Source organism: Pundamilia nyererei, unplaced genomic scaffold, assembly GCF_000239375.1.
Source record: "Pundamilia nyererei isolate P.nyererei 1_Seehausen unplaced genomic scaffold, PunNye1.0 scaffold00097, whole genome shotgun sequence".
In the NCBI taxonomy this organism is placed as follows: Eukaryota; Metazoa; Chordata; class Actinopteri; order Cichliformes; family Cichlidae; genus Pundamilia; species Pundamilia nyererei.
In genome coordinates, this window is record NW_005187498.1 from 2,315,120 (window position 1) to 2,332,108 (window position 16,989).

Consider the following 16,989-nt stretch of genomic DNA (forward strand, 5'->3'; position numbering starts at 1 on the left):
ACCATAGTTACCATTTTTATGGAAATGACTCAGAATCAGAGAGAAACACTCCATGAAATGTGCAAATGGCAAAAACGAACAAACTGAGCGGCTATTGGTCTGTGAATCAAGGTAAACAACTATGTGAAATTTAGCCTGGTAAGTGTATATACGCATGTAAAACGTGCCTTCCTCCTATACTGGTAACTCTAACCAGTAGGCAGCAGAAAACAAATCCAGAATTATCACACAATATTAACGTAATGACTATCATATAAAAATAAAAGTTGCAGTCAAGCACCCAAAACACACGAATGGAAGTTTGTTGTCTCACTCAAGAAGAATCCACAAAACAGATCATTTTTCAAGAATTTCTCACTTTTATTGAACAGTCAACTCACCTGTAGCTAAATCTGTAGTTGTCACTTCAACATTTTGCCCTATTATAAAACTAAGATGAAAATATTCTAACAAAAAGGCAGCCATGTGAAAGTTATAATACTTGATACGTCTAGAAAAAAAACAATCATGGCGTAACAGAAGAGGCAGATTGGATTAGCAAGGAAACAGGTTTCCACATGTGCCTTATTCTGTCTGTCACACAAGGATAAAATATACAATTTCAAATAAGTCCGAGTCCTCTCAGAGGGGGAATTACAATAGAAACATGTAAAGACCACTCACCAGTCTGTGTCCTCTTATAAAACCAGAGTAAGGTAAGTGTCGTGGAACAATCCAGCTGTACAGCTTTATAAGTATGAGTGAGACTAATCAGGGATTTTTTTTTCAAATCTTTTCTTTTTTTTAAAAAACAATTTTGACATAACTGGCTAAAATTAAACAAATAAATAAAATAAGAATTCCTTTCTAACTCTGGTACCATAATGTTTTGAGAGCTTTTGCCCATTAATTAACCCCACAGGCACATATCAGCCAATGATAAACTCGTGTTCTATTTTAACTTTTGTAAACAGATTTTAAATACCATATTTTCTGCACAATAAGGCGCACTTAAAATCCTTTAATTTTCACAAAAATCCACAGTGATCTGGTGCACCTTATGTATGAATTCTGGTTGTGCTTACTAACCCTCGAACTGATTTTATGTGCTGCACAGCGCTCAAAATTCTGTCAAAAAATGTTTTAGTACGACTTTGCTAAGCTACGAAGCCACACCGCTTGATGGATTGTTGGAACATTACGGCTACCGTAGTCAGGAGCCTCGCGGAGTAATCTGGGTCCTAAACTCCGTCCATTTCAGGTCTCAAAGTCAAACGATCACTGCGGCATCACTGAGAGTTAAAAACTGTCTAAATTCTTTCATCTTTAATAAAATGATCAGCGTTGCTGCTTTACCAGGTGTAACAATTAAGTTTAACATCCAGGCAGTTAGCTTGCTAGCTTCCACCTAAACATGATATAGCATGATCTGACTGAGAGATTTCTGAAAATTAAACGTACAGCTCTGCTATCACTTCCAACATAAATGAAGACAGAAAACTAAACAGCAGTGACGTTTGTAGGGTTACTGACGTTGGGCTAGCTGGTATATAATGATGTGCTACGTGATCGTAACATAAACAGTGAAGCTGGAGGAGGAACACTAACACTTTTCCACTCGATAAAAGTTAACGTGAGGGTTCCTGATGGTTAGAGACAAATGCAATGGCATGGCAGGATGCTGTAAATGGACCAAACTTCCGTCAGGAGAACAACTGAGATAATCCATCCACAACACAGAGAATTCAACATTAACGAATCAATGGTACGGAAGTGGAGGAAGCAAGAAGAATGAGTAAAGTTTGACTTATCTGACTGTTTTGTTTCGCTTAATGCGCCTTATAATCCGGTGCGCCGTATGGTCCGGAAAATACGGTAATTTAAGTCAAACAAATATCTTCTTAGAACATAAATGTTAATGGCTAACCATATCAGAAGAATTTGGCTGAAACTGGTAATAGTACATAGAACAACTGAGAAAACTCCCAAATACATGATATTAAAACACTCCCAAGTTTGTCATCATGGAGAAATCACTACCCAGTGGACAATTATGATGGAAGATTAAGAAAAGTAAGCAACAGGCCATAAATGGAAAACTTTTAATTGTCAGGACTTAAACGTGATATGTGCTCAGCAGATCAGTACCCTGATGAAAGAAGACGTGTCAGATCTCTGACGTCAAACTCAAGTTTGCAGCTGTGGCTGTTCTGGTCAGCGACTGAGGCCTCCATGAGAGTATCTGACGTAGCCATTCTCGGGATACAGAGAAAGTTCCTCTGTACTGCTGAGCCCATTGTTAAGCTCTGGAAATAACAACAACAAACAGGATTCATACACACTGCAAAGTCACCTTCAGTCAGGCCACAGCATGAACACGCATTGGCAAAGCGTGTTAGCTGGATTTGTACTTAATAGGTGTACTAGGGGTGGCAAACTCCAGGCCTCAAAGGCCGGTGTCCTGCAGGTTTTAGATCTCACCCTGGATCAACACACCTGAATCAAATGAGTAGTTCATTACCAGGCCTCTGGAGAACTTCAAGACATGTTTAGCCATTTAAATCAGCTGTGTTGGATCAAAGACACATCTAAAACCTGCAGGACACCGGCTCTTGAGGCCTGGAGTTCCCCACCCCTGGTCTAGAATTAAGTTTAGGTCATCACATATCCAAAGACTTTTGATAAATATGGGCCAAATTAACACCAACAACAGTATCCACAAACAAAAAGTCTTTTTTTTTTAAATCCACCAGGTTCAAAGGCTACGATACAAAAACTCTGAAGTTCATTCTTGGGCTTCTATGAAAATTAAACGAACAGCTTACAAAAACATAGCCCACTTAAACCCAGACAAACAGAGTTACAGCTCATTCTTTTGCTGCTGCTCTTGCCTTGATATTGAAGGTGTGTTTTCGCATTATAAACAAATCTCTACAGGCTACAATAAAAACAGTGTGTGGATCCCACAGGAGCTGACTCGATAAGTTGTGATGATGTGCGACTGCTATCTAAGCTTCACCTGAGAATATGAGCTTCTCCTTCATGATGTTGACGTCACGACTGGACCTTCGCGCTACAGCGCTCAGCATGATGTGTTCTGGGTTATAGTTTTGCATCCCGCTCATCCTCCACCTGTTACAGCACACGCACAGATAGATTCTTACATCGCATGAAAGGCAGCAAACGCAGCTGTTATCAAGACCAGAGATGGGCAGTAACGCATTACTGTAATCCGATTAATTTTTTCAAGTAATGAGTAAAGTAAGGGATTACTATTGCAAAAACGGTAATTAGATTACTGAAAGAGTGAGTGTAAACACAAAAAAAATATTTTATTTTATGTGCTGGAATGTGCAGAAAATAAGTTAAAAGGTTAAAACTAATAAAACAAGTTTTAAAAAGAGACTTTTCCGTTTGATTACATTTTGTATGATGGATTATGCAGAAAAAGTAGAATTGGGCTGAAAGATCTATTGCTCTATTCAGGTTGTAAATCGTGTTAGTAACTAAGTAATTAATTACTTTTGAAAATAAGTAATCAGTAAAGTAACGGGATTACTTTTTTAGGGAAGTAATCAGTAATTAGTTACTGATTACTTTTTTCAAGTAACTTGACCAACACTGATCAAGACATCCTTTAATTCAGTAATATTTTTACACATAATATATACACTTAGAATAATTATTGAAGCCCTGCTGAATTTGTAAGTTCGCTCAGTTACAAAGAAATGCACTTGTGTTGGTCTGTGCTCGATCATCCAGGTAAAGAAATCCCACTCTCATCCGAACGTCTTCTTCAGTCAGTCACTCGCACGAGTGATAAGTGTTGCTCTCACTGAAAGCTCCACATCCAGATGAACAGAATCAACTTTTAAAGAAATGAACAGTTTCTAATTTTTATGGCAGTTTTTTTTAATTGAGAGAGACAGAACATCAAACAACAATCAAGAAAAAAAACCACATAAAAGTTATAAATTGACCTGCATGTCACTGACTCTATTAAGTATTTTATCCCCGAGCAAAACAACACTTAGTATTTGGCTGAGAAACCCTTGTTGGCAAGCAAAAGCAGAAAGTTTATTATAGTTGGAGACTGAAGCCACCCCATGACCGTAATGCGCTTCTTCTTTAGTCACTTGCCTTGGACTTGTTTTTGATGCTGGAAAGACTCATCATGACCCATCTTAGTGTTGTGGCTGAGGGAAGGACGTGTGCACACATGTGCACACAGCCAGTCAGTGCGAGCCAAAGCTCCAGATGCGTTGTAGGATGTTTCACTCAGTGATATGTAAATCCATTTATAACTTTCTGTTTTTGATTGCTATTCTCTCTCTCTCCGTTAAAATGAAACTACTACAAAATGAAAGACTGTATTTCTTTGCAAGTGAGCAAATGTACAAATCTAGCAGGGGATCAAATAATTACTTCCCCCAGTCTAAAAGGCAAGGCAGTGCAGTGAAAGATAGGAAGGGGACCAGCTTTGGGGTGTTGGGCGCAAAAAGCACAAGGAGGACAGACAAGGAGGCAGAAACAAAGGCCAAGGCAGACATAGCAGTTACCTGATCATATGATAGCTGACAGATGCCAGAGGGCAGCAGAGGAAGGTTGCATGCAGATCAGGTAGAGCACAGGACAAAGAAAGAATGTCAGAGGAGAAAGAGAGGACAGTAAGACAGGGAGAGGTTGTAGAAAGGAGAAGAAACATGGAAATACCCAGAGGACAAGGAGAAAAAAGAAAGAAAAGAAAGAGTAGAATGAACAGTCAGTGTCGAAGCAGCAGACCAGACAAAGCCACGACTCAACCCGGCTGATGTTAACACGGTGAATGCATTCACAACACCGACAAACATTTAGACACACCGAATCGTTCAGAGGTTTGAATTTTACATTTCAAAACTGCAAAGTAAATGAAGTGATTATTATGAACAACTATACTCCCACACACAACACTGATCTAATGATGTCACATATCCAGTTTACCCAAATGAATGTTTTCTCAGGGCCCTCTACTAATGCCTCTTTAGTTTCATTTCAAACTCTGCACTGCAAATAAAATTGTATTAATCTCCATTTTGGGGGCAGAAAAACCAAAAAAAGCTGTATAATTTTTAACAACCATGAGTCATTTTAGATAGTGACCTTAAAATAAAATAATACTATTATTAAAATAATTCAGTACAGCGGTCCCTCATTTATCGCGGGAGTTACATCCTAAAAATAACCTGCTATAGGTGAAATACGCGAAGTAGTCAACTTTATTTTTTACAATTATTAAGATGCTTTAAGGCTGGAAAACCTCTCACTACACACTTTATACACTTTTCTCTTTTGTTTAAACTCTCAAAGTTCAAACCTTGTAGAAACATAAGTCCAGTATTATAGAATGAAACCAAAGGCACCACAGGAGCCTCTGACGGTGCAAAACGTCGTCGTTGTGTTTGATGGGAGAAAACGTACAACATACAGTACAGCACAGAGCCACACTGCTAGCGATTGCAAATGTATGTAAATTTGACAAGCTGACATTCTGTACTGTACAGGAGACACGGCACGAGATTGATTGACAATGGTCTACAGCCAATCAGGACGCAGAACACAATGCGCTGTAAGAAAAAACAAAACATGGAAAATTGCACAAAAAAAATATCCGTGAAACAGCAAGGCCACGAAAGGTGAACCGCGTTATAGCGAGGGACCGCTGTATTGGGAATTCTGTACTCCTTTCCCACCCAATTGTTTCAATCATTCATTTATAGGACTGACAGAATAGCAGTAATATTTCTTGTCCCGTAAATCATCTGCTGTCATCACCCAGACATCTATGTCTTTGTAAAGAACCATTCTTAGGCTGGTATCTCATGTATTATGGAGCATGCATGAGTCACTTGGCTGGTATTCATTAAATTATTATTGCGTTATGCTGTGTTTAAAGTCCCTGTTCATTACATGTATGTGTTGTACTTACTTCTGAAAAAAGAAAACCCCTATGACTATGGCGACGGACACTAGATCTGAAGTCATCCAGATGAAGTTGTAAGCGCTCTGGCTCTGCAAGACAGGAGAAGAAGAGTAGTTTCTGCTCATTGCCATCAGAGGTCCCCATAAACACTGATGTCTTCTAGAGCAGTGAGTAAGGCTGCAGTTTTCTTCAGATCTGTGCCCTGATTTTCTCAGACTTTTTTGCCAGGGTCCTTTTGTTCTATAATGTCACAGTGCACCTAAAGCCCGCTGCTGGGCTCATATTTCTCTGCGCCTTAGCCCTCAAGTCTTGCTGGGCCATCGTCAGTCTCTGTCCGCTCTCCTGCTGTCCTTTCATCTCGATGTGTGACCTTGTTTGCTTGTGCACTGTGCGTGTGTGTGTTGCATCTATTGAAAGAACGGAGAGCTGTTTACCATGAGCCAGATGGGATAAGGCACCTTTCGGAGGACATGGGGGGCATCAGAAGACACAGAAGGCACCCCACTACACCACAGAATGGAGTAGAGCCAGGGCTCATTCACCGGGTAGACAGTCACACTCACATTATTGGCCAGGTACTCCCTGGGGGAAAGAAAAATACAAGTCAGCGCTGAAAAGAGAGAAAGAGAGGTCCACTTCATTTCACCTCTTTACTCCCTTGTCAACATTCACCTCTTATCATTCTGCAGCCACTGGAAAATATTGTGTGCATCGTGAAGCTGACTTTGTTTCATCTAAAGCTGCAACAGAGGTCCCAGAGGAGGGTAGAGCTTGTGTTCAAGGACCATAACAGTGTAATTCTGCAATTAGAAGTGTGCTGGGCTTACTTGGGTATTGTAGCTCATTGACCAGACTGTCCTGTTTTTATAAAACAAGTTTTTGCTAATTCAAAGAAAACTGTCTTTTTTTTCTTAGGTGCTGTGTAGAATCCATCCTCCAAGTTTAACACTGTAGAGCAAAGGTAGTTGGCAGTTTAACTCTCCTGTTTAATGTGTAGAAGACACAGCACCCAGTAGACTGCAACACTGCTACAGCTGTCAATGAACGGGGCACTAACTCTACCACTTTTTAATGATGACATGAGAGTCTCTGAGGACTGACTCACCTTTGGAGCCAGCTTAACGTTAACCACTAGAGGAAGTTCAGATTTGAGCACTTTCAGGTCATTTTTGGTGTAATTCTTGGTGTAATTCTTCCCTGAGCTTGGCACTGATGAATGTCACTTGAAGCAGCTAACCTCGAGCAGAAATAGTGAGCTTTTTAAATCCAAAACCAGTCAGAAGATATTCCCTTAACTATATTTAACTGTTTCAGGGATTAGTTCCCCCTTTATATACACTTTATCAAGCTACAGAACAAGTTAAGCAAACAATTAGGTTTGTAAATTGTTGTTGTTTTTTTATTTTGCTTAAAATAACACAAAACGCCTCCTGTGACATTTCTTTAGGGTTCTTCTGAGCCTTTTTCCTTTGCTTAGTAGCAGCTGCTTGCTCTTACTGTAGCTCTTTGTGGCTAGCCTTGCTGTAGTGGAGGGTCAGACTTGTAATTCCTCTCTGCCTTATCGCTTCCACTGACAGCTTCTCACTTGTGGTCTGGTGAAGCCCTCGCACCCTCCCCCTGTCTGTGTCGGGGGTCCACGTCACCTGGGACAAACACATATCACATGGAAAGACTCAGATCAGATAAAATGTCGTTTTAATTGCTTTGCGTGAAGGTGCTTATTATAATATGATAAGCTGTCATACACTGGTATACAGTATTTAAGGAAAACAATTAAAATATTTGTCACACTTGCTGAGGACGAAAGATTTGTCACAACAATTCACAGAATCATTTCCTTATTGGAATATTTATAATATTTAATATTTAGTGTGTTTAAAGGGGGAACACTACTACAGGCAACAGCTAAATTCATTTAAGGATTATTGTGGAGGGACCTACAGTCCTCACCCTCTTCAGGGGAATCCCCGCTTTCTGCACAGCCCGCAGCGTGTCCATGAACCAGCTGCGGTAGCGTGGGTGCTCTGGTGGAGGTTTGTGAATGTTGAGCAGCGCGGAGCTGTTGGCCTTGGCTGCCAGACGAAGCATTTCCACCAGACTGCAAACCGTCTGGTTGCCTATTCTGCTCCGCTCCTTCGCTGTCAGTGAGGCTGCTGTCCAGTAGGGGTCACTCTACAAGCAGAGGAAAGAAACAAGAGCGAGGTAGACACTGAGGTGGAGCATATTTGTTTATCTTTCCACATTATATGCAGCTTATTGTAGCAGTTTGAAATTGGCATTAAATTATGTTTGATAAAATGTTCTAGAAAATGTTTAAAGCGTCTGCAGATTTTAGATCTTAATCCTTTAAATTCTAAAAGGAAAATGAGACACACAGTTTTGCTATTTGAGGGCAAAATTTATTTTAGAGCTGATGGACTTGAGGTGGCTTTAGATGAAGTGGATTTTAGTACCTCCAAAAACCACTGGCCTGCATTGAGAGAGCGTATCTCTGTCCAGTTGAAAAAGGAGGCATCTTCATACTGTCTGGCTGGAAACACCTTAGTGACATCTGTGGTCCGCCTCAGAGTGTGGTCTCGCATGAGGAAGGGAACCCCATCGACACTGGAAGAAGTAAAGCACTTTAAAATTTATAGGAAAACTAAACATAACATAGTTTAAATGAAAAAGCAGCAGCGAAATGTGTTAGTAATCACCAAACACTGAAGGGCAACAGATCTGAATCACACATTTCTCTCGTAATTTCCCATTAACTGTAATTATTTCTACCACACAACCTGCGTGTCAAATGGGATCCATATGTGGACCTTCAGCTACATGCATTAAATGCAAACAAAAGTGAATGTGTGATTTATAACCTTATGGTGACATCAGCCTCCAAGGAGCTGGCACCATGCTGCAGGGCTCTGTTAAAGGACACCACGGTGTTCTCTGGAGCCAGCTAGAGCAAAGAGATCACAGAAAGACTACTGTCAGTCACTTGATGTGTGCACAAAACACACACCAAGAGGAAATAATAGAATTATAAGAACATTATGTTCGACTTGTGCAAAAGGCTTCCTTCCCTTCAAATCTAGTCATCAAACATTCTTTATGAGCCAAGCAGCTCATTATTTTCACAATCCCATGTTTAAATGTTAATATCACAACTTTCTCACATTCTTCTCATATGTAGAGATAATACTTTTTCTTCACAGGATAAAAACCACAAAGTGCTTCACAATAATATAAAACATAAACATAAAACAGCACAAATCTAATTAAAAGCTAGTCTAAATAAATAAGTCTTAAGATGATGCTTAAAAGAATAAATACAATCCAGGCAACGTAAAGATGGAGGGAGAGAATTCCACAACCTGGGGGCCACTGCTCTAAAAGATCTGTTACCTCTGGTTTTAAAACATGTTCGGGGGACGACCAACAGCCTTTGATTAGATGATCTTAGGCTGCGAGAGGGAGCGTGAGGTTCTAAAACATCAGAAATATAGACAGGAGCGTCACGATTCAAAGCTTTAAAGGTCTGTGTTAAGTGAAAATGAATTCTAAAATGTACTGGAAGCCAGTGTAATGAGCGTAACACTGGTGTAATGTGCTCTCTTTTTCGTGTCTTTATTAAAAGCCTTGCAGGAGCATTCTGGACTGACTGGCAAAGAAAAAGACTGTTACAATAATCTAAACGAGAAGAAATAAAAGCATGAATAATCATTTCTAACTCAGATTTAGACAAAAAAGTTTGCAGTTTGGAGATATTTCTAAGCTGAAAAAGGCAGTTCCTAATTAACTGTTGAGAGTATTGCTCTAGAGACATGGCAGAATCAAAAACAACACCGAGATACCTGAGGCTCATGTGAACAGATGATCCAAGAGAACCAAGATGCTGTTTGATTATAGATATCTGGCTGTCAGGGGCAATAATTAATGTTTCTGACTTCTCAGAGTTCAACTGCAAGTAGTTGTCTCCAAGCCACTGTTTAATGGAAGCTAAACATTTTATTCAAGAAGACAGTTTATGGACTTAAAAGAGCAGTAAAGATGAATATCAACAGCATAGAAGTGATAAGACACATTAGGCCCTAATGATTAGGGAATTGCCTAATGGTAAGTCCTAGGGGTAACATGTACAGGAGAAAAAGGTCCCAGAACTGAACTGTTGGGTCTGCGCTTCCACAGGCTCTGCTAGTTTAGAGACTTATTCTCGTGAAGGACAAAAACAAGACAGAACATCTTCAACTTCCCATCTTTTACTTGCTAGCGATGGAAGACTGGTCGGAACCAGGCTTTTGGGGCTCAACGCTCCTCACCTGTCTTTAAACCAGCTTCTTCAAAGAGCAGCCCTCCTCGTAGCCTTTTATTCCCATGACAGTTACAGTATGCACAACACAAGCACCTCCCCTCATAAAACCCCCCTATGGTTCTAAAAGATAAGGCAGTATGTGTGTGTATGTGTAAGCACCTGTATGCATGTGCAAGAACGTGTGTGTGTATGTGAGCATGTGTGTGTCATAGGTGTGACCTCCTGCTCACCAAAAGGATCATAACAACAGGAAGCTTACAACACAAGAAACAGATCTTTCATATAGGATGTGCCTATAATGAAGCCTCTTCAGCCTCCCCCAGCTCCAGAGTAGCTGGAGAGGTGGTCAGAGACAAAGGAATGTCTTTGATCCTGCTGCTCGCACTAAGACTTTACAAATTTAAGAAACACAATGACAACATTCAACAATTTGACTCCAACATGAACCCTGTGGGACCCCACATGTCAGGTCCTTAGAGTGCGACATAAACTCATTTGCAAAAACACTAAAAGATTTAAGTATGAAATACAAATAACATAACAAATTATAGCGCTCCATGAGCACAAACCGAATCATAGTTTAATAATAGTTCTAAGGCTTTTTGTAAATTTTTGACCAATAAATCATCAAGTAGACATTGAAGACCTTGGAGGATCTAAGCCAAGTTTGAATGGATTGTTACCATGACCCAACTCAAAGTTTTACCAGTATTCATTCAAAGCTTTTCAAGCTATCATGTTTACAGACAGAATGACACACACACACACAAACGTGATGGAGACACTGAGATGTACAGTACAGTATGTGGTGTAGTTGAGCTAAACCTGAATCACACACTAACGTTTTTACTGTATTTTGTTTCTATATAAATGATGACAGGCTCAGACATACACCTTGCAAAACTGATACATTATTTAGTCTGTAAACAGTCCTGTGAATTATGAATTGTTAAGGCTGTTTCAAACAGATGTGTGCAAATGGTATGTCAGCAACATTGCCTTGGTTTTTCTATGACACCTACACAACACATCATAGTTTAGTTCCATAAATTACATTACAATTGGAGTAAGGGACAGGCAGAAGAAATATAAGAGTTCTTCATTATCATATCAACGCATGCTGTTCGTTACATACGAGGGTTATGTGCAGCAGCACGATCAATGTGAGCGTCCACTTACAGAGAGAGAGATGCATTTTATATTAGTCTGTGTTGATTTATCTAAAACCTACGTGCAGTTTTGGTACACTGCACTGAGGTGGAAGCAAGGCATATCTGTGAATATCACTGTTTGTAGAGCGCGTGTGCCCCGAGAAGGAAAGCAAACACAGCTCTGAACGTCTCTGTGCATCTCTTATCTACCTGCCCAGCTGTGAAATGACAGTATGTTGCTGACGCACTCTCACACTGAGCCTGACACTCTCACTTGTGTTCTGTAGCTATACACCGCATTTGTTGCACAGAGTGTACAGAAAAATTCTTGCATCTTCTTCTTTCTGTTTTTTCCTTTCTTTGTTATTACCCAAACAGCTTTGTGGAACCCAGCAAAAACCAAACACTTGGTACTCCTGGCAGCCACGCCTCTCCACAAAGAGCCGATTTGAACAATTAAGTGGATCAGGTAGTAAAGTCTGGCAAAGCCCCAACTTACCATAGGAGCTCCTCTTCGGCCAATGACGCTTGGTCGCGGTTTGAGGCTATGACGGTCCATGATGCAGGGGCAGGTGAAAGTGAGCGGTGCCAAACAGAGAGCAAGGAGGACTACAATGTAGATAAACAACACCATCACCTGGATATCTAAGAGAGTGCAAAAAGGGTTGTTAGTGTCATAATGCAACTTTAGCTCATTCCATCTACTCCTAATAACAAACAGTAGTTAGCTTTGTGTGCTTTGATGGGTGGTAAGAGTGCAGGCAGCTGCTTGAATAAGGAAAAACAATCCACTAAAGCAGGGTAAATTAGACAATGACATACGTGTACAGACAAATAATACTGAATGCAACTTTACGTTTCAAATAGGAACAAGAAATCAAAAGCAATCCCCAACATGATATTTACTTGAAACACAAGGCAGCACTTACTGGATTTCTCTCTGCGGACAACATATCCAGCTACCAGCCAGCTGATAGCTGTCACTGTTACCAGGGCGCCAAGATGCAGGAAAGGTGCTGTGTACTGATAACAAAGCGTAAATGTGAAATGCTGGCCTTAAAAGATGGTTAGTCATTACACAGCATCAGAGCAAAGCTTTGCCATATTGTTATGATAAATACACACACAGTATAATGATTGAACAGGAGAATATATCAAATGTTACGTTCCATAGAACAAATAACTTTGTATTGTAAGGTGAAGGCCCTACAATAGCAGAGCGAAAACACCAACAATCAAATGAACACTTACGAGCAAACACTTGGCAACAGTGGGAAGGAAAAACTCCCTTTTAACAGGAAAGAAACCTCCGACAGAACCAGGCTCAGGGGGACTAACTAAATAACAAATAGTAGGGGAGGAGTTGATATGGATTCTAAACACTTGGACAGGACATCTGTAACACACTTGACATCATATCAATGCCTCAAAGTCACCGATCAGAGAACAATTGAGAAGATGTTTATGAAACCTACATGTTTATATTTTTGTAATGAAAGTTATCTGATCCAGAAAACTGCATAGAATTAATTGAGCATATTTGCATATTTGGCCATATTTGACCCACCTCACCCTAACACCACTTGCCTGTAGACCTGGCAGAGCTTGAAACATGAATCCAGTGCAGAGATTTTTTATTTGGAAATTCTTTTTTTGCAATAATGTTTTTTGAAAATGCAGACCTCACCATCCCAGTATAAATTCCAAATAATATATGCTGAAGCAGTTCAACTCAGTTTATTGTTTATTTACAATTGAATCATTTTCATGGAGCATTAAATATATAATTTTAGCCAATTGGATCGGAAAAATAGAGAATATAATCAACTTTTAGTGCAGTGTTGTTAACTGTAGACGAACCTGCAGTGACGCAAGCAGAATGTCCCACTCGTCTCCCCATAAGTCATCGACAAAAATGACACCAGAGATAGTGGTGAGCAGTGTAGCCAGCACCCCCATCTGTGGAGAACAGACACCTCGATGAACCTGACTTTGCTTTGAAAGCATCAGAGGAGCAAATCAATGGCAGGATTGTTTTTTCACACCGTACCTTGTGAACCCAATAGAGATTCAGCTGCTGGCCCAAAGATATGTGGAAAAGTGCTAAGATCTGCAAAAAGAGTAAGATTCGTTAAGTTGTATGTCTTAACTGATCAATGAACAAGTCTGCTAACATTTGCGAGTTTTACCAATAAGAATGTGACGTAGCTGAATCCCACGGTGGTGGAAGCGAGGATGGGCATTGTCTCATCTCTCCATTCTCCAGAACGGTTGTACACCAGCCTGGAATGAACAGAACGAATGTTGGTGGTATGACTAATTCAGTTTTGTCAAATAGAGTAATTTGCCTTAATTGCACATGACATCGTGACACTCATGATGCTCCCTGTCCAGGATGTGTACATCCTCATCCTTGAAAGTGTCCACGTGGACACTCCTCATCACTGAAAGACTGTGGGATTTACTTACCTGCATGCATCAACCTATTTGTTCGTGGTATTTATTTAAAATACACATGCTGAAGGGGCTTGCTGCCACCCCACTGTGGTAAGGTCACCACTCTGCTGTCCTTGATCAACCATTACCAAACATGCAAGTCTTAAACAGCTTTTCAGCGAAAGTAATATAATGAAAAATACGACTCACCAATTGAAGTCATTAAAATCATTTCGAGCCATCAACCAGAAGTAACCCCAAAAGAGAAGCAGAAGAAAGGAGCTGCACAGGATGACGAACCACGTACACTCCCACTGGAAGAGGACACAAACAGCTGATTGTGGACTATGTGGACATAATTTCCCTTCAATTTGTTCTTTTATTCATTGTTTCTGGGAAACATTTGTAACATTGGTTTTGAAAAGTGCTACACAAATAAATCTGAAGAGTTAAAATTGACAGATGTTTTTCTTTCTAACTATCAAAGTCTTGCTTAGACGAAATCATGTTCATCCAGTCGCCATATATGCAACTCCAAAAGATACTTCTTTTTTATTATTATTAATTTTCAATCTTTTGCATTTTTTGCACACCTTTTTGTGAACCTGAATAGATCTTAAACTAACTAATGGCCCATTTGGAAACTGCAGTGGTTAAAGACATAAGTAGACCCAAATATTTCAGGGTTTCCACAGTAGTAGGAAAAACCCCCCTTTAACAGGAAGAACATCTGGCAGAACCAAGCTCAGCGTGGGGCAGCCATCTGCTGTGACCGATTGAGGGTGAGGGGAGGGAGACAGGACAAAGACACACCGTTGACGAGAGCCAGAGATTAAATGCAAATGGTTTATGAACACATAAAGAGTAAAAAGAGGTGAATGAAGAAGACACACTCATCATGGGAAGCCCCCAGCAGCCGAGGCATATTGCAGAGTAACTAAGTGAGGGTTCAGGGTCACCTGATCCAGCACTAACTGTAAGCTTTATCAGAAAGGAACGTTTTAAGCCTAATCTTAATCTACATGCTTGCTGGGGCATGTGGGGCAAAAACAGAGAGGAGAGCCTGAGCAGCCAGTCAAGGACTCTTCCCTTCACTAGTTAACAGGCTAAGGAGCTAATTCCATATAAGGGGAGGTGTAGAGTATGATAGGCCAGTCAACAGATCCTATTGAGCACTGATCAGCTTTGCATCACACCGTGCCTGGACTCACCATTTCCAGTGGCTTATGTAAGAGGTTCAGAGATTATTACATGGGCGTGCAGGTAAAGACCAAATGGCCGCACTAATGAATGTGTTGAGCCATCAGTGAAAAGCCTGTGAAAGGTTTTAGCCAGGGGAAGAGAGGCCATCCATCAGTGAAAATCTTCTTGGCCACAAAAACATGACAGCAAGGCGGAAATATCACAACAGCCAGAGGATCTTTTTAGTTTGTGTAGCAGCTACCGGGATCTTAAAGTAGTGAGCATATAATAAAGAACTATGTGACACTGAGCCAACGTCACATTTACCTCGTGCTCCCGTGGAAACGCAGTCCAAGCTATGAGTCATTGTTATGAAGTCAAAATGATCTCTTTACAAAAATACAGCATCCAAAGCAATATCCAGTCCTCACCTCTATAAAAAACAACCATATATTTGCTGGACAAGGCTTCTAGTTCCTTAATCTACCACCCGCTGTTGGTAGGATTAAGGGGTCACCCATGGGGTTAGAAAAGGGTTGTGACCAGCAGCTGAAGTAATCTCCAGCTGAGAAAAGTCCTTGGTAATGAAAATGGTAATAGAGACAAGCGTGGCAAAATTGCCCTAGGTAAGGGCCTAAGCCAAGTGTACCATCAGTGTACAACAGACAACATATAACAGTATTTTATGTAAAGTTAATGGACAAAGTAATGAAGATGATGGAATTTGTTTTATTTATATGAAAACAAAACTGAACTGAACTGAATAAATAAAATAGAGAGACCTTCTTTGTTATATAGCTTCTATTAAACATATTTCTTTTCATCCACTCTTCCAAAGCCTGGTTGTTGTTTTCACTTTGTAACCTTTAACAAGTCATTCTCATTGTGCAGTTTCAATTTACTTTGAAGTCTAGCTGTCCAGCACATGGTGCTTTCTCCTGAGTGATATATGGCTTTCAAAGATCCCTCCAAGTCTCCATTTAGCACTGCTGGTACCCATCCACTGACAGTGCTTATAGGTCCTGATCTTCTTACTCCACTTGACTTCACCACACCACAAACCTCTGTTTTTAAGGTAATTCATATTGGGAAACCTAAATGTACAACAACATACAAACTAGGTGGAGTGAGAGCTATCGCTTATCGATTGAATGGAATCAAAGTATTGATCTGAGTGGGTCAGATCAGCTCCAAACGAAAGGGTTAAGGAAGGAAATCGAGAAGCAGTTCTTGTGGAAGTGGCAGTGCGGTCATGGGAGTGTTACCTAAACGTTACAACGCAGCCAGTTAAAGAATGTTAGCTACCGCTCACCGCTCGTCTGCAGGCTTTATTTAAATGGAAAACTTCCAAGTTTTTTGCACTGCTTTTTCAAATGAAAACATATTGCATTTATTTACAATTAAAGACACGGAGCAGAAAGTGTGTTACTGTTTTACATCCACAGACACACAAGAAAAGAAGCAGGCAACATGAGGTCAAGTTATGGCAATTTTATTTTTGTATTTCAGTACATGTAGATTAGAGTTTTTAAAAAACAAACAAATGTCACAAGAAGAAGGATGGGGTGAAAGAAAGGTGGAGAGAGGAGGAAGAAACTATTGATCTCCTCAAACTTGATGCTGCTGGGTCAGTTCTTCCTCAGCAGTCTGCTCCAGAATCCCCTCCTGTCCTCGGCTTTCTTTTCTTTTGCCTTCAGTTCATTTAAGGTTTTGTTGAGCTGCTCCTCGGCATCTTTAAATTTTTCTTTCAGCTGCTGTTTGGCCAGTTTCCCTTTGTGTTTGAGGAGCTCTTTAGCTTCCTTTTTGTGCTTTCGCATTTCTTTCAGTGCGTCTTTGCAGTCTTTCTTGGTCACCGTCATTTCTTTCTTGAATACCTTCACCTCAATTCTCTCTTCTGCAAGTTCTTCTTGCACTTTCATCAGTTCCTTCTTCATGTTTTCATTGTGACTCTTTGTATCTTCCATTTCTTTCTTTGCTTCCTGTATTTT

General features: G+C 40.3%; 1 protein-coding gene across 3 annotated transcripts in view; it reads right to left on the minus strand.

The window, feature by feature from the left end:
- Positions 1–2,067: 2,067 nt before the first annotated feature.
- The window catches only part of gdpd5a (glycerophosphodiester phosphodiesterase domain containing 5a), a 28,518-nt gene continuing 13,596 nt past the window's right edge, over positions 2,068–16,989 (minus strand). Inside the window, exons 3-17 of one of the 3 annotated variants that reach the window (XM_005740155.1) lie at positions 14,030–14,133; positions 13,573–13,666; positions 13,434–13,493; positions 13,244–13,342; positions 12,313–12,406; positions 11,883–12,028; positions 8,797–8,879; positions 8,392–8,542; positions 7,889–8,110; positions 7,436–7,581; positions 6,373–6,520; positions 5,945–6,027; positions 4,539–4,553; positions 2,999–3,111; positions 2,068–2,285 (exon numbers count right to left, since the gene is read on the minus strand). In XM_005740155.1, the coding sequence (XP_005740212.1) occupies positions 2,194–2,285; positions 2,999–3,111; positions 4,539–4,553; positions 5,945–6,027; positions 6,373–6,520; positions 7,436–7,581; positions 7,889–8,110; positions 8,392–8,542; positions 8,797–8,879; positions 11,883–12,028; positions 12,313–12,406; positions 13,244–13,342; positions 13,434–13,493; positions 13,573–13,666; positions 14,030–14,133 (1,650 nt within the window). In that variant the 3' untranslated portion in view covers positions 2,068–2,193. Of the gene's footprint in view, positions 2,286–2,998; positions 3,112–4,538; positions 4,554–5,944; positions 6,028–6,372; positions 6,521–7,435; positions 7,582–7,879; positions 8,111–8,391; positions 8,543–8,796; positions 8,880–11,882; positions 12,029–12,312; positions 12,407–13,243; positions 13,343–13,433; positions 13,494–13,572; positions 13,667–14,029; positions 14,134–16,989 lie in introns of all 3 variants that reach the window. The other 2 variants (XM_013912667.1, XM_013912668.1) reach the window with 2 other exon arrangements.